Here is an 18,339-nt window from a genome sequence, read left to right as displayed (position 1 = left end):
TCGACGGCTGTTTGGAAGAGCGTCCTATTTCGGCAGCCGGTTGAAAAACGCCCTATTTAAGACCTATTTTCAAGAATGCACTATTTCAGAATTCGGTTTAAAAATGCTCTATATCAACATCAGTTAAGATAGGGCATTTTTGAACCAAATTCTGAGATGAGGCGTTTTTCAATCAAATTCTCAGACAGAGCGTTCTTAAACCAAATTCTGGAGTAGAGAGATCTTGAGCAAATTTTTTGATGTTATTATTTGGGTGGCAGTTGATGTTATTATTTGGGTGGCAATACATGGTAAATAAGCTAGTCAAACCTACATTCAACAGTGACCAGATCTGATTTAGGGAATTTAGATAAGGACGACTCATTTGTACACGTCATCCATGAAAATTTTTTGTCACCTGGGCCGGTATTAAGTTGAGACAGGTATAAATATGCATTTTTAATATGCGCTTCTTTAGAACAAAACTAAATTCGGTGTAGCAATTTTTTGAAAAGGCTAAAATTTAAAAGTCTCGCTATATACAAAAAAATCTCTCCTACTTTTCCATTGCATGCGCTTGCCCACTAAATATACATACATCCGCACACTTAACCTACTTCAGCGGCGACAATATGCTGCATTAAATTCACAAAAAAGGAAACAACTAATACATATATTTATGTATATACCAAAAAAAAAAACTAAATACAAAACAAGTTATAAAAAGTGAAAAAGTAAAAGCAAAAAAAATCGTGGCAGCAAGTCAAGTGCGTTGGAAAAATGGCACAACACCAGTGCACCGCGTGACTATCGATATTTGCATAAAAATTCCATGTTTATTATTTATCTGCAAGTAAGCGTACATATATGCGGCTCTGCGTGTGTGCGTGCGATTTTATGTGAAAGTGTTGAAAAAGTTAGAAGTTTCGCTCACTGCTGTCACACTTTTTGCCATCTCACATTCTTCGTTCTTTTTCATACATATATGTATGTATGTGTGTTGCTGTGTTGGTTTGTATGTGTGCGTGTGTGTTAGAGTAATTTCTCTATGTTATGTACAGAAATTCCGGCTTACTTTCTTTGGAAACCATGGTGNATGTATGTGTGTTGCTGTGTTAGTTTGTATGCGTGCGTGTGTGTTAGAGTAATTTCTCTATGTTATGTACAGAAATTCCGGCTTACTTTCTTTGGAAACCATGGTGTCACGAATGGCATTTGAAATGTATTGCTGTACGAATGCAATGTATAAAATGAATCCGGTGATACGGAACCCAGCATAGAATAAACGTCACGCGAAAATTGATTGCATACTGTAAGGCGCATACACAGCCACGTATGGATGTATGCGTGTTGTTATCGCATTTTTGAAACGAACGAATGTTGGTTTTCGTTTTTTTTTTTGGTTCACCAATGCAGCGGTAAATATGAAGATAGAAGAAAAATGCAAGTAATTAAAANGCGAACGAATGTTGGTTTTTGTTTTTTTTTTTGGTTCACTAATGCAGCGGTAAATATGAAGATAGAAGAAAAATGCAAGTAATTAAAATTNAATTGCATACAGTAAGGCGCATACACAGCCACGTATGGATGTATGCGTGTTGTTATCGCATTTTTGAAACGAACGAATGTTGGTTTTCGTTTTTTTTTTTGGTTCACCAATGCAGCGGTAAATATGAAGATAGAAGAAAAATGCAAGTAATTAAAATTTATAAATGCATTGTAAATGTTTGTGTTTGCGTGCAAGTAAATATGTGTGGCAATTTGTTGAACATACTGACAATGACTGCGAATGAAAATGTATTCTGTGTTCTGTTTAAATCAGAAAAAGTGCATAATTAATGAAACGCTGCAGTGGCGGCGGCAACAGCAGCAGTCGGAGCAGCAGCAGCAGTGAGCCGCGGGCAATCAAGCAGCAAATGACAAGCATCGCCTCGCTTGCCACAGCCACATTTGCCACACAAGGCCATCATGCTGCTGCAGTCACGCGCGCGCTACGTACGTCAAGTGCACATTCGAGTATTCCCTACGTATTGATGAATGTATTTGTGTGCAAATATGTTTTTTTTTTTTTTAATAATTTGTTTTCTCTTTTTTTTTTTTTTGTATGCTATGGTTTGGTTTATAAGTGCGGCTGGCGCTCGCCCCCACGACGTACTTAAGCGCGACAATTTAAATGCATCTGCTGTGTTGATGACATCCACGTACGCTTGCAGCTCGAATCGGCGTGACGATACGTTGAGATTGTGATTGAGCATTGCGTATTTAAACGCTGATTGCACCTCATCAGTGCCTTGTTCAAATATGGCGCCTGCAATGACAGAGAGCAAAAGAGCAAGAGTATGTGAATTAATTGATTTTTATTTTATTTAAACGTGATTTAAAAAATAAGTCATAAATTCAAAAATGCTATTGAAAAAAAAATTATTTTTTATGCGATTTTAAAATGTAAATAGTTTTACGGCACATAGCAAGCATGAATGCCTCTGAAATTCTTCGAATGTCATCGTTCAAGTTCAAAGAAAGTTTGGGGCAGACAGTAAAGGGAAAAGCCGCCAGAATTTTTCTTTTTACACCCGTGAATAGCGGTTGCTTGGGAAATGCAGCATCTTTAAGCCACATCCTTCCACCCCGTTTCGCACCTATTTCTGGAAAAGTAAGCCGCATCCACACCATTACTGGGAGCATTATGGCTCGGCTCTGACGATGAAGAAGCGTAAAGAAGTAAGACATTCTCCTAAAGAGTAAATGCTTGAGACTTGTGTTATGGTTGGGTCCTTCAGAATCCCTGGCTGCGGCTGAATTTTTACTCGATTTTTTAATTGTCCGATTTTTTTCGGAAACTTTTCAGATTTACTCTAGATTTGTCGAGATTCTTCGCGTTTTACTTTTTCGACTCTATGAAAAGTGTTTATGGGACTGTACGAGATGCTTTCAATTTACCTTTCCTGTGTTTTGTTAAACTTTTTCTGGACTCGGTATTAGATCAAGACTTTTTGGCATTCTTAATACATTCATTTTTTGGAATTTATCCAGGGCTATTCGGGATTTTCGAGTTTCTGGGAGCTTTTAGAATTTTTCGAGACTTTCTTTTTTTTCAGTACTATTCGTGTCTTATTTTTTGGTGTTTTTTAGGTTTTTAGGACAAATTTTCGAATTTTTACGGAATCATTCGTAATTTTTGGAATTCGCGGAACTTTTCGGAATGTTTTATTATTATTCCTTACCAAAGTTTCGGGATTTTCGCAACAGAATTTCAGAATTTTTTTGTTTTCAGTACTTTTTTGGAAGTCTAGAACACCTGGGAGCTTGTGGAGTTTTTCGAGACATTCTTGCTATTTTTTTCTATATATTCTATATTCTATATTACTCATTATTGATGTTTCGGATTTGCGAAAACTTTTCATTTTAACAGCTGGTAGCTTTTGAAGCTTTGTCGAGACTTACTGGATCATTTCGAGACTTATAAGGAGTATTTGAGGATTTTTCGGGTTTATTCGTAATTTTTAATCTTAGATAGTTTTTGTGGATTTTTAAAGAATTTGGGCGCTTTGGGATTTTTCGAGGACTTTGGGATTTTTCGAGACTTTTTGGCATTATTCTTATCCTATTTCTAGGTGTTTGGGATTTTTCAGCAAGTTTTGTACTTTTTCCCGGATTATTCACCTTAAACTGTTTGGAGTTTTTTATGTTTGGTTATTTTTTTTTTGAGGACTTTATGGACTCCTTTGGGATTGTTTGAAGTCTTTTTGGGAAATTTTTGTAAGTGCTTTATCATTCTCTGATAAACCGCTGTACATTTGTTTGAAAATAGTTAACGCACATACCAATATCTGGAGACATTTGATTACACCGTGCTATATACATATGTATCTTGTTAACATTAAATTAATTTTTTCGTCCCTAAAATGTTGTTTAATAACAAGGATTCTCAGCAATAAATATTCAATGTCCAAAAAAGAGAGCATGTAAATAATTTATCAGTCATTTTATTTAAATTTAACGTATTTTTAGCCAGTAAAAAGTATAAACACAATTATTTACTATAAGCATGTAGGTATGCATGCATGTCTTTACAGCTAATTATTTTGTGTATTAAAAATGTTCGTTAATCCACTGACTGGTATCAGTAGATTTTATCAATCAGCATTATTTTACGTTCAGTGCCAGATATAAAATATAACCAGCTCTTATTTACTGAACGAAAGCAATGATAATACACACTTTGCCTGTAATAGCTTCGCTTAAAAAAATTTATACGAATACTTATACCACACAACAATAACTTATGTAATATGTATATGTATAAAAATATGTAAGTAGCAGCATTTTTTATGAATTCAAGTATTTCAGCTTTATGCGTTATGGGTCGTTGACAATGTTGCCAGCTTTTCTTTATGTTCAGATTTGGAATTGTCGATAGATTTATCACAAATACTTAAGCGCGAAAAATTATTATTTTTTTTTAATATTAATATTACACAGCAGATAAATATTCAAAAATAATAAAACTAATATAAGTCAGCTCTTTTAATATTTTTTTTTATATTTTCCCCTTAGAAAACTTAATTTTGCCGTCATCGAATATGTATGTATCTACATATGTATTTAGGTGCTAGTTGCCAATTGAAACTCTGATTTGAAATATTTCCCAAATAATTTTGCACAGCAAAATAAATTAAATAACCTTCCGAGAAACGCAATATTTTTTATTTTTTATTACTCAGCTATGTACAAAAGTGTTGCTTTTGCCAGAGTTTTTATTTGCTTTGTTTGTAACAAATTAATATTTGAAAAATATTTATTCTATAACAACGAATTCATCATAATTTAATTAATTTAGTAAAGCGACTATATGGAAAATATTGCATTTGAAATTGTAGGCCATTCTTTTTAGCAGTGGAGCCTATTATATTTGTAAGAAAATATGTAGTGAATAAAAAATTTGTACGACCACTTTGTGATAAAAACTGCATTTTATGCTGGTAAAAAAATAAATAAATTTAAAATATTAGTATTTTTAATAAAATAAAAAATTTACTTTTCTATGTATGTCATCAATAATCCGGAATATTTTTATTAAACTGTCGTAAAACTTTTCCTATAACGGATGACCGTTAAAAGGCGCTAAGCAAAAATATTTACAAATTTTTCTCAGAACCCAACATATTGTATGCCAGTTATATTAAGTTATGTATTTGGTTAAGAAGGCTTGTCATAAAATACTAGCTTTAATTACAAGGACCGCTTAGAGGTCCATGGACCACAGATTAAGGAACCGCTTATATAGGGCGATGCAGATAATGAAATACCAATAAAATAAATTTCGTATTCATCTCCACCGAATTCCAATACGCAGCCGCAAATACTTTCAGAGATATGCGGTATAAAAACTCAAGGTATTTGGGAGCTACCACGCCTACTTTTCCAATAACCGTCAGTTTTCTGCATACATGAGAATGGGACTGATTTCATATACATCGGTATGTATGTACCTACGTACATGATAGATGCTAATTAATGTATTGTATGTACATTGATGATGCGGGTTCGATACCTGCTGAAGCGTAGAAAAAGGAGTGTGAGATGTGGGGATCTCCGAAATAGCAGCTATAACTTCTACTGTTTAGAATTTGTTGATTTTTGAATTTTTCCTAAAAAACAAGGTCGTGGTACAAAGCTCAGTAATTTGTTTAAATAAATATGTGAAATGCCTACCGCTTGAAAAGAGTAAAAATTTGCTCCTAGAAAGTCTCCTTGTCGCAGATTTTTTTACTGGAAATTTAAATTTAAAAAGAGAATATTTCTACTGCATTTTTAGTAGTTTTCGAGTATGCTTTGTTATACAGACAGTTGTGCAAATAAACTATTTATGAAAACATGAGCGCTGCAGCCGCATTGAATTGTTTTTTTTTTTTTTCAAAAGAGTAGGTGCCAGAGTATTTGCCATTTAGTTTTCTATGTTCATTTATTATTTTAACTGCAACGCTAAATTCCGCTGCGACCCATTTCAGTACATTTAATTGTCGGTTAGGGATTTAGCTCAGTGTCATTGAAACATCACCGCCTACCCAAACAGTTCGTCGTTGTAATAATAGAGTAGATACATATACACATACATATGTATGTAGCTAGTGGATCATAATTATTTATTTAAATTAATTTGGCCAAATAAAATAGTTTAAATTTGTTTTCCGTTTGCAAATGACACATGCGGGAGTAAGCCTTCATACGAGCAGCAGTAATTATCAGTGCCCTTGTGTTAAAATACACCATATACATACATACAAACATATGTACATGTGGATGTGGAATGGGCGAACTAATTGAGGGCATGCTTTTAAATAATTTATGTATGTATGTATATTGACATGAATGCATGTAATTAAAGTGGTTTGTTTTAGTTTAGAGCAATTACAGTGCTTTTATGAATTCAGATGGGCAATAAATACTATGCCATTTTAAACTTTCATGTCCACCTTGTAGCACATCAGTAAATATGTATATATCTTTTTTTTTACTAAGCTTCAGCAATATGTGCAAATCAGCAGTTCGAAATTATTTAGTATGACCATCAAAACATGGGGATCAGCGATGACAATCGATTTTGGGGGGAATTTGAATTTCTCGGGCAAAAATTATGAAAATTCTACAAAGTTTGACCAAAATTTCTAACTTCTTAATCAGCAACATTCGAAATAATTTAGGTATGCAGTTTTTAGCCTATTAAATTTTAGTACAATAAAGTGCAAATTATCGTTGATTTTTGGAAATTTTTTTGATGACGGTGTCCCGCATTTTTTTCCACACAAATATGTTCGACAATTTTGCTTTGCGAAATATACTCAAAAGTATTAGTTTTATATATTATTTAAAATGGCGGTCCTTATTATGTCATTAAAATTAATGATATTTGTTGTTTTTTTTTTTAATAAAAATTAAAATGAAGTGCCTTAAATAGCAGAAGTTATTTTGTGGGATTACCATTGAAAATAGGAGAGTTTTTTCAAGAATTTGGGGGAATTAGCCTTTGGGTGCATAAAATTTATCAACTATTACTCATACTTCCTTTCATTTCCATATACTGGACGTTATAGTCGTCTCAAAAATTGCTCTGTTTAATTGCCAAGAAAAAATAATATTTTTGTAAAAACCCGAACATATTTCCGAAACTATTTTTTTATTTTAAGCACTTGTACGAAATGTACCTTTCAAACAATCAACTGATAACAATGATTGCGGTAGGATTGCATAGGTAGTATATGCATTGTCATTGATAAAACGTTGTATGTATTTTTATTTGCGTATATTACGAAGTTGAGTAATTCGCAGACACTGCATTTATTTATTTACGTCATCGCTGGGACATTAGACAATTCGCTTGATCACAGCATTTGCTGACTTTTTTAAAGTATTAATAACATAAATCTTAAATTTGTGTTATGAGTAACAGCAGCCGCCAACTGTGCGCTACCAAATGAGCACCACATAAATCTAAATTACACCTAACTTTTTTTATATACATATACATACACACACCATACAATAACGCCGTTTGTGCGCACAGTGACAACTCCTGCTGTGGCTTCAAAAAGTGTTCATGGCTGCGAAAGTAGTGCCAAAGAAACAGCAAAACAATTTAGTGAGATCTTCCTGCTACGCTGACAGTCAGTTGGTGGTTACGAATGACAGCTTCCGCAAAGAAATGTGGCAGCAATCGCCGGTCGATAACAAAACATAAGTAAACAACGCACAAATAAAAACTCAAAATAATTCTCGTTAAAATGGTTAAAGAGAAAACAAATAAGTTTGCTTCTAAATACAAACCGTGGCGAAAGGATAAATAAACGAAATAAAGTGGACAATGCGAAAACAAATGCTTGCCTCCATTATGTATATGAGTATGTTCAATGTACATTGTACATATAAGCACTGTATGTATGAGTATAAACAGATTTTCAGCAGTTCAATGAAGATTAATGCAGAATTCTGCTGTACTAACGCTGTCTTCATATTGTGGCAAGAAATTGTGGTTGTGGTTGCATTGAGATCAAACCCTGAAATCTACTTGAACTCTTTGGCTTCGAAAATCGTAATGGCTATCCACAATAAAAGTATGTTTTCATAGGGAATACACATTCGTACATTTTCCTTTAAGGACCCTTGTAAAACTTTTCTATACAAAGTGTAATGTCCCACAATGTCCTTCTGTGGAGGACTCATGTTGAGGCATCCAAGGCTATGAGAGCGCTGATGGTGTGCAAACGTCTAGCAGGGAAGACCTGTGGGTGCATCCCAAGTATCCTAAGATGGATGTACACTATGATCGTACGAACAACAGTCACTTATGGAGCGGTGGCTTAGGTATTCAGGACTACTCTGGCAACCGCAAGACAGTCTCTTGCCAAGATTCAACGTCTGGCGTGTGTTTGCATCACGGGGCTATGCGCACATTTTCGACGGCAGCGCTGGAAGTAGTCCTTGAACTGGAGCCACTATATATTATGATTGAACTGGTGGCGAAACGAACGCTCTTAAATTTGACGAGAGAGGGTTTTGGCAAAGCTAAAGTACAATCATCCACGAACAGGAACAAGCTAGGCTCCCAGCTGCCATTAGTGCTGTTCCCCAGGGATGATATGCATAGAGTAGTGGTCTTTGAAAGAAACTTCAAAGTCAATTTATACAGAAAGGCGAATTGGAGCGCGCCTATCTTGGGTGGACACCTCCAGTTGAGCACTCTACAGTGATACATGGACGGCTCTAAGACCCCTGAGGGTATTGGAGCAGGAGTATACGGCCCTAGGCTGAAACTTTCAATCCCCTTGTGGAGTTTCCCAAGCATCTTCCAAGCGGAAGTCTTTGCAATAAGTTTATGCCCAGAGATTAACCTTCGCAGAAATTATCGGAGGGAGTTGATACTTATACTAAGCGATAGTCAGGCGGCACTTATGCCTCTCACAACCTTCAAGGTCAAATCCTCTTTGGTCTTGTAGTGCATCGAGAAGCTTAATGTCCTTGCTGAACACAACACCATCCAGCTTATAGGGATACCAGCGCATATGGGTGTCGAGGGTAACGAAGTGGCCGATCAGCTGGCCGACGCCGACGGACCCGAGTCCTTCCTTGCGGCGGGTCCCAGCATGATAAAGGAGGCACTCAGGAAGAAAAAAAAAACAAACTGAGGGAACTGCATTGGCGAAGGATCTTGGGACTTTGTTAAACCAAGAGCCTATGAGGGGGGTATAACCCAAAGAGACACAGGCTACTTAAAAACCTCCCCAAGGAGGCTCAGATGCCAATTGTTTAATCTGGGGATCTGGTCGAGCGACTTATGAGTGAGAGGCCGTTTCACGACGAAGGGACATACATATATGGCCAAGTGAAGAGCACATACACTCCCTGCCCCTGGGATCCATTCTACAATACTTAGAGTCTCTGGGGCTGGATTCAGTATTATGATTAGCTCGGGGCCCAATAGACCTACTGGTCGCAGTGCTTACCCTACTCATCTTTCGTAGACCGTTTAACCAAATCTTAGCTAATCTTGGCATCTCTGAATATTCAAAAATGCAGCTTTACTACGATGGGGCTTTGGAAGTATCCTGCAAATGTCAAGTTTTTAACTTTCGGAAAACGTACAATTTTCACTTCAGTAATTTTTCATTGCAGAAGAAAAAAGTTCACTGTCTGAAACATTAATTTCTGCGGCTAGTTTTCTTTAATCGCGCATCCTTTTATAAGCTTAAATATTTAAGCTGTAAAAAGGTTACGTTTATATAAGAAAATATATATGTATGTACGCGTAGGTTTACATATAAACATATTATGTTGCCTGCCACTTCCCGGGCTAAACAAAACATGCTTGTCTAAAAATATCCTTTCCTCTGCGTTGCAAAGCATTTTCTATAGAAATAAATGGCACAACCGGAAAAGTACTAAAATGTGCTTTTGTGTTGATTTTTACGACCCAAATTTCCTCCAGGCAAAATTGCACACACATGCATACACATATTTACGCCAGAGCAGCATGCATACAGTGACATTTCGAGTGAACTAAGCGCACTAAAGCGCAACTACCGCCTCTTGTGAATTAAGTGGCAGCACTGGTAATGCGACCACCAACACCACAACTGACAATGCCAACATACAGCAGCGACAGGTGAGCAAGCGAGCTCTGAAAGCTGGAACTGGAACTGGAGCTGGAGCAGCAACAGTCAGCTAGCTCACCGGGCGCGCCAGGCAGGCAACCCACCGTGCGACAGCTTTTCAACGATTTTCGTACCCTCGATCGTGTATCGTGCAATAGCGCCATACATAGTTGCATAGCGAGTATTTTGCAGCTAATGTCGTTTGCATAAAGAAGTGTTAATGCTGCAATTGTTATGGGAAAGCCTTTCACCAGCCAGCGACTAACAACCGGTTGGTTAGTCAGGTTGCCACTGCAGTTGAAAGGTACAAACGTTGGAGAATTTTAATGTCACTGTTGTTGTTGTTGTTGTTGTTGTTGTTGTTGTTGTTGTTGTTGTTGTTTTTGTTATTGTTGGTACTGCTGTTGCTGCTTTGTTGTTTCTTTAACGAGCATCGTTGTGGTGGCGTATAAAAATTTGTTGCAGACGAGTTGGGAAACAAAGGCCATAAGGATAAATAACTATGTGTACACTATGTAAGTACATACATACATTTGTATATGTACATATAAATATTTACTTATTTTTAATGGCAACACACAGAAGTGTTGCCGGGAGGCAGCGAGAAGCCAATGCGCCCGCACATTCAGTAGACATGTCAAAGTAACAAAAGCGTTAGCATAAATACGAGCGATCTGTGCAGGTGTTACTACCCTGTGGGGAAAATCTCTAGTTCTGAACTGGTGCGCTTCTAGTACATTTAGACCCAGTACTGGTTCGCGATAAATCTCATTTGCATACAAACAACTGGCGAATTTAACATGGCGATGTCCTAGGAAGTGTCAATTGCCCCCCGCTGCATCCCTTTTTCGATAGTTCCGAACTAGACCTAAATTCTATAGTTCCGAACCAGTTCGAAAATCGACAGACGAAAGAAAAAAGTATCATGATTTTTCAATCTTTTTGGTTCATCCGTGGCGCGATTTTAAGTTATTTGGAAGAAATGTGTTTTCAATTTGAAATTAAATTTGTTAGAATGAAGAAATGTGCGTTTACATACCTTTAGCTGTAGCTGAGTTTGCAGAGGTGCTCGCTGTTATTTCTTATATTCCAGACGGTCTCAAGATGTTGAAATGTTAACACAAATTTTAGTTTTGTATTACCAAGCTATGAAAAAGCATCTGCGAAGCGCAAAATAGAAGCGCATTTGAACGAAAAAGCCGCCGAACACATATCTATGTAAAGAAAACAAGCCCCCCGCTGCATCCCTTATTCGATAGTTCCGAATTAGTTCTAAATTCGTCACTTTAGATATCGATTTGTAGTGAAAAAACTGAAAAAATTAGTTTTTTAAAAGTACCACTTTTCGGCGATTTTAGACTGGAGGGGATCTAGTTCCTATCGGACTGGTTCTTTTTTGGCGATAAAGACCTAGTACGGAACTAGAAATTTGATTCGCCAGTCCGCGGTTTCCCTGCAGGGTATGTAAAAAGTGGCATGTATGCAGGCAAATACATACGCATACATATATATGCATGTATAAGTGTCGACGCACTTTCACTATGCCACGTTATTATGTGCGCTTAAAATAAACCAACCACACAGCAACTCTTCTCTCTGCCAGCCACCTTTGTGCAAATTTGCGTCTGTGAAAGAATGTGTCGAAGAATGCTGGCGTTTGTAAGTTAGTGTTTGTGCTGTCCTAATTTTAGACTTGCGTTGCGCACTCATACCTCGCTATAAAGGTAGCTATTGTACATATGCTGCAGCATATAGACCTTTGATGTGGGGAATTTCAAACAAAAGACACCCTTCCAGCTGTTTTAGGTTACTAAGCTTTGACACAAATTTGTTGGCGCTGGAGAAAGTAAGCGTAAAATAATTAAATTAGATAGCAAGCAAGCAAAGGTTAGTTGGATACAAGGTATAATAGGAGTGCAATGTGGTTGATAGTTCTTCTGGGTATGCAGTTTTAGCTGCATGGCTATCCTCAATCCGGACTCGTATATTTCCATTCATGTGCTCTGGGCAACGTGAGCATCCCTAGTGTGAGGTACGGTAACCTGGTAAGTAATGGTAAGTTCGGGCTACATCACAACACCTCCCAAATCGGATAGAGTTTGATCGACTTTATAGTGGCAGGGAATATTTTATTTATTTAGTAGTACCAGACATCAGCATCGAAATAACCAAAAGGCTGCTTGCAAAATGTCCTTGCTAAAAGAATCAAGAGAGAAGACATAAATTTGCATTTGGATTTCATCTCCTAGTCTATGCGAAAGAAGTGGTTGGTTACGTTGGTGACGCAGCGATAAATACGCAGCACACAAAGCCAAAGACGATGCGAGCTACCATTGAAGGAGAAAAGAAAGTGTGCGAGACGACTTTCCAAGACCAAGATAAGAGAGTTAGAAAATCGTTTACACCCCAGTAGTGGAACTTCAGGATCGGAACACTCAACAGTATGAGATCTTTGCAGAGTGTAAAATTCCGCAAAAAGCCCGTGAGAGACCAATTCACCCCCACAATTTTCCATCGATTGCAGAGGTGATTTTGGCTGACCAAAGAATAGCTGCCTCTACGACGCCATGTCTAAATATGGCTATACAAAATGAATCGTGCGCGAAATTTAGCTCCGTAGGCGTAGGATTGGAAAGGACCGCTTGGAGCCATTCGAAACCATAGTTTTAGACAAGGCAACCATTTTTCGTGAAATTTTTTCAATCTAATTAATAACAGGAATTATGTCAGGCTGAACATCTTGGGGATATTGACTATTGCCAGTGAATACTAACTAGGGTAGCCAAATATTTTATTGACATAATCAGTATACTTGGGATCAAATTCAGTACAAAGCCATACAAATTTGCGTATTTTTAAGCTTTTTTTCGTTTATTAACAGTATAAGAACCAAATAACAGCGCATTGATTTAACATAAAATAACTAATAGACGTTTAAGTGCATATGGCATTATCAATATAACAATTCATTAGTTTGAAATAAATCAAATGCATTACGCATGTATGTACAGTTGTGTTCACAAGAATAGCAGCAAAATGTATTGACAAGTTTTGAAATTTTTCTTCCTTACTTAATTCCAATTTTTTTAAAAAAATTTAATTAATTCTAAAACAAAAACCATGTTTGTTGAAGTCTTAAACTTTCGAGAAAATTTATAAAAATTGAAACAATAAAAAAAATAAAATTTCATTAATATATCAACTTTTTGATATGAATTTTTAAAAAATTTTGGGGCACGCAGTTTTGTAGCCTATTGTAAAAAAAAATGTTCAAGAAAATAACAAAAAATAAATAAAAAATATAAAAATAAAATGTTCATCAAAATATCAACTAATTGATGCGAATTTTTAAAAAATTTCTCAGTGCGCAGTTTTGTAGCCAATTCAAGAAAAATAAAAAATAAATAAAATAATAATAAAAAATAAAAAAAATGTTCATCAAAATATCAATATTTGATCGAATCAAATCCCATTCGGGTCCACTACACCCAGCCCTATTTAGTAGTGGTCTAAACATATTCACATTTACACAATTAAAAGTGAGAAAATATGAGAAACTTAAATAGCAACAAAAATGTGTAAAATCATATTTGCCTTCTGCTCTGAAAAACACTAAAAAAACTGCATACAACTTAGAAGTACTGCAACCTCGCTTAAGCTAAATTTAATACCTAAACTAAAAACATGTACTTATCTACCTCAATTATTTCACTAATTTTAAAAATCTTATAATTTTGACTACAATTTGGCTTATGCATGCATATGTAACTATGTACATACTATACATATGAGGTTATACTTGTATCACCATTTTTTAAATTTTTTTTTTGTTTTTTAATTAATAGGCCTTGACACATGCGGAGGGTGTAAGAAAAAGTACATTCATATGAATGTGTGCAAGTTTACCGCGTAGCTTATTTACATCATTTATGCTCCCCTATCATTGCGTTACACCCTTTGAGAGGCCACTTGGGCTTTACTTGATGACAAACTTAATTCAGCACTCTGCTTAATGTTGAGACAAATATTTACTTAAATCCATACATAAAAACATACATACATACATACAAAAAAAAAAGCGCAATGTTCACTCATTCGCGACTCACCTAATGGGATTTTCTCGGTTAATGACGACGGTTGTGCTTGAACGCCGTTGAAATTCATCCAAGTGTTCGCCGCCGCATGCGCCAGCCATAAAAAATGTAAAAAGTTTTAATCCGTTAAGCATTTTGAATGCAAGTGTTCACTGCACTGCTGCTGCACTTTTCACCTCACACATGTACACTGTACACACTGCAACAGCGCATATGCACGCATACAAACATATGTACTCGTATGTGTGTATGTATGTGCTCTCGTTTGAAAACTTGCAAGAGGCTAACAAGCAAAAGCGCCTTAACACACATTCACACAAATGCGCCCAACCCCAATTCGCTGAGGTGTGCATTTAGTGCTCCACCTTGTAGTTGCTTTTCCTGCTGTCTGTAGCTGACTGCGAGTGGCAATGACTATTGTTGTTTTGTTTTGCTGCTTGGTTGTGTTGGTGGTTTGGTTGTCGCGACAAAGTAGCTAAATTCGTTGCTTCAATGTGCGTTGGGGCTGTACTGCAATTTCACTGCTATTGCCGTCATTTCGAGTACAGCACAACTTAAATTTTTTGCTATGTTTTTGATCAAATTTTTTTGGCTAAAATTTTCCCACCGTTTTTCATAACACAATTTTACACTTCTTTTGCACGGCTTGTCAGCGGTTGGTTTTGATGCCTTGTAGTTGTTTTTATGTTGTCGTTCGTATGAAATTGGCGGGTCGAACGAATGGTCCTTTCCTCTGTTACTTAAAACTTTTTATTTATTATTTGGTAGGCGCCTAAGCTTATTTTCGCTCAAATACTTATATCACGTTCACGATTAATTATTTATTTATTTTTTTTTTGCCTAGCGCACCTTTAAAAATGTGGAAAAAAGTTAAAACCAATTAATTTTCAGGGTGTTGATCATCTTGAACCGGCATTTAATGAGCGGCTTTGAAGTGTTAATCTGAAAAGTTCAAGACTTTTGTTTGCTTTTCATTTTGCCGCCTTAGTTACAATTTCGCCAATATGTTAATTGTTTACTAATTTTTTGTTATATATTTATTTTCGATTTTCAATGCTTTTGATTTTGTTCACACTTTATTACGAGCCTAAATACTAAACGTATTTAACGTTGGTTTCAGGTTTTCCTAAATATGTGCTGCAAAGAGAAAGAAAAAAATTTGCATTAGCTTAAAGCATTTCACTTGGTTTTAAAAAGCATGTAAATCAGTAATTATTTAACGAAAAAAAAAAACAAAATATTGAAAAGTTGAAGACCATATCAGCCATAGCTTATTTAACACTAGAAAGATTGGAAGATCGACTGATGGACTGTGGTCATTAGACCCGGCTACTTTAAAATGTAATGCAATGAAAACCCTATTATTTTAAATTTATTATTTTGTTTTAATTATACGAAGCCGAATGATAAGAACCATGTATTACAAGTTAGTAGCACCCAGGTTCGATCTTCCCTCCGCGAAATTTTTATAAATTATTTTTACTTAAACTTTTTTTATGTTTTTTCAATATATATTTTATTTTACTTTCTTTTTTTTTGTTTTTGCATGCTCACTACATTTGTTGGACTTAATATAAGAAAAAATAAAATAAAACAAAAATATATAAATAAAAGTAATAATTAAAGGAGCTAAAAAAATTTGAACCCTCGCCATCGTTGCTCGTTTAATCTGCAATACTGTCATTTGTCAGCGCACAATTTTGTTCAGATTAACTGCGCCGTTAATCCGTAGTACCAGGTTGACCGAGCTTTGCCAGGAGTGCATATACGTTTTAGAGATTTCAAGATTTGGACAGCTTTAAAAAAATATTTTGGCAGTAAAAAAAATTGGATTTCGATATCTATTAAGTAAGCTTCTTACTTACTTAAATTTAGGTGGCAACCCTACTCCGCAATACGCTCGAATGAATGGTAGATATCTTGAGCGTATATGTACTGTGCATACATACAAAAAAAATGCTGATTGGAATTAACAAAATAAAAATTTGTATTACATAGAAGCGTGGCAACTCTGATGAAAAATATTTTCTGACCAAAGTTCTCAACAATACCATACCAACATTTGATATCCATATTGCGATGTTTTAGATAAATTGTGTAGAATCGAATATAAGTGGCAACCTCACAGTATTATCCTAAGGGATAACGTTTTGTATATAGAATAGTAATATTTTAATTTTTTTTCTAAACAAAAAATTAAACAAATATGCGATAGGTGGTAACCCTATTAAAAAATTTTTGAATTCGAGATTTTTAAAATACCCTCGATTTTAAAATCCAAAATATTTTCCATGTACAAAATTTCATAAAAATCATCAGAGCCGTTTAATTTTGTTGTCCCAAATATAGACGTAATAGGTAAGTACTGTTGGAAAGGCAATTCATCCATTATTAAGGCTCCGGTCCCAATTTTGTATAAAATGAATAATACACAGAAAACAGGCCCCTGATGTTGACGCATTTTAAACCAAATATTTTAGTCAGAGCCACATCAGTTTCAGGCTTTACACGGAAAAAAATTGTCAAAAATACAACGTATGAAATGCTAAGTTAAGTTTTTAATTTTTCCGTTTAAAATTGTTTAAGATAACGGCAAAAAATTTAATAGTTAAAAAAAAATTTAATTCTGTAGTTTAGACTGGCTATATTTTCAATGCAAATTTATTTTATATATGTGACCTGGTCTACGAAAAGGGAGCTTACGTGCGAAAAAAGTTTTCTGTGAGAAAGCTGTTAAAAGTGAAAATCATCTCATCTTCCATCCGAATCAACCAAAAAGTGAAAATTGATTTTTTTGACACCTAAGCCCCCTTTCCGTAGACCAGGTCACATATATTATTCCATAAATTAAAAGTATAGTTTTTTCAGTCTGTTGAAAGGGTTAAGGTTGCCACCTGTTTGATGAGTAGGCTTTATTTAACTTTTAAATTGAAATGTTAAAATATGAGAGTCAAACGAAAGAGTTGCGACAGGATGGTAAGATGATTTATTTTGGAAACAATTTGGAGTTTTGAGAACGAAAAATGACACTGAAGATGGCACAACGCTGAAACCGGTTTTACTTTCAGAAGTTGGAACTCTTTTTAGCAGAACAGGTTAATTTTAAATTTCTTTAAATCAAACCAGACACCACACGATACCTCTGTTCACTCAGAAATAGCTGGATTGATTTAAAGAGAGAAAGATTTGGAGTATTTAAAGGTTTTTGAGTGGTGTTGGTGTTTAAAAAGTTAAATTCAATTTTGGCGTGCCTGTACAGGAGTAGAATTTATTACCTATAATTAATAAGTATTCCCTATTCTCTATCAAAGAAGCTTTAAAATCCCTTTGAAAATACTTTAACGAACGTTTTTTGCTCCTTGAGAGACAGACTCTCACTCTTTATCGTTATTTATTGCTTTTGTTTTTGCACACCACTCATCAGCATGGTCCTTCTAAAATCATTAGCAGCACTTTAAGCTTAATTTAGCATACAAATTAGGTAATATATATATATATAGTATACGATCGCGTGTGTATAGTCATTGCCAATTCGCTCCTCTCAATTACATTGCAGTCTATTCCATGGCATACATACACACAAACCTACAGAGGAACCGTTTTGCTTACTTAAGCAAAAATATATGTACGAATATGTTAATAAATATGTACTATATATGCATGTATGTATATGTATAATTGCTGACTAACTCAAACTAAAGTTTATTTATAACATCAAGTTCTCACTCTAGCAGATTAATATACATGTATAAACATACATATATGTATACGTGTTTATCAATGTAAGCACGTGCAAATCGCCACACGTTTTTCTGTTAACTCATCACTCTATCGACGCAGACACACTTCCGTTACACCTCATTGCATCATCACGCCCATTGACCTGCTTGCTGTACGCTCGCTTTGATAGAATGCCATCGTTTATAGACAACATGGTTAGACATTTTATTTTGTTTGCACGCTTACCTACACATCCATACATACATATGTATGTATGTAACGGGTGATTTTTTAAGAGCTTGATACCTTTTTTTTTTAAAAAAACNCATCGTTTATAGACAACATGGTTAGACATTTTATTTTGTTTGCACGCTTACCTACACATCCATACATACATA

General features: G+C 35.4%; 1 protein-coding gene across 1 annotated transcript; it reads right to left on the bottom strand.

Annotated features, from left to right (window-relative positions):
• Positions 1-1,181: 1,181 nt before the first annotated feature.
• LOC108377291 (glutamate receptor 1-like) lies at positions 1,182-14,346 on the bottom strand. The gene is made up of 3 exons (XM_017633553.1): positions 14,234-14,346; positions 2,135-2,287; positions 1,182-1,207 (listed from the first exon to the last, which is right to left on the bottom strand). The coding sequence occupies exons 1-3, from the start codon at positions 14,289-14,291 to the stop codon at positions 1,182-1,184; spliced, it is 237 nt and encodes a 78-aa protein (XP_017489042.1). The 5' UTR covers positions 14,292-14,346.
• Positions 14,347-18,339: the final 3,993 nt, after the last annotated feature.

The sequence above is a fragment of the Rhagoletis zephyria genome, unplaced genomic scaffold (genome assembly GCF_001687245.7).
Source record: "Rhagoletis zephyria isolate East Lansing unplaced genomic scaffold, Rhagoletis_zephyria_1.1 Rzeph_scaffold_11862, whole genome shotgun sequence".
In the NCBI taxonomy this organism is placed as follows: domain Eukaryota; kingdom Metazoa; phylum Arthropoda; class Insecta; order Diptera; family Tephritidae; genus Rhagoletis; species Rhagoletis zephyria.
Note: the sequence above shows the minus strand (reverse complement) of the source record. Positions and strands in the feature narration are given on the sequence as shown.

Coding starts and splice junctions, on each gene's coding strand:
- LOC108377291 (XM_017633553.1), bottom strand. CDS start 14,291: ATGAATTTCAACGGCGTTCAAGCACAACCGTCGTCATTAACCGAGAAA. Junction 2,288..14,233: donor AACCGAGAAAATCCCATTAG/GTGAGTCGCGAA, acceptor CTGTCATTGCAG/GCGCCATATTTGAACAAGGC. Junction 1,208..2,134: donor ATTTAAATTGTCGCGCTTAA/GTACGTCGTGGG, acceptor GCATTCGTACAG/CAATACATTTCAAATGCCAT.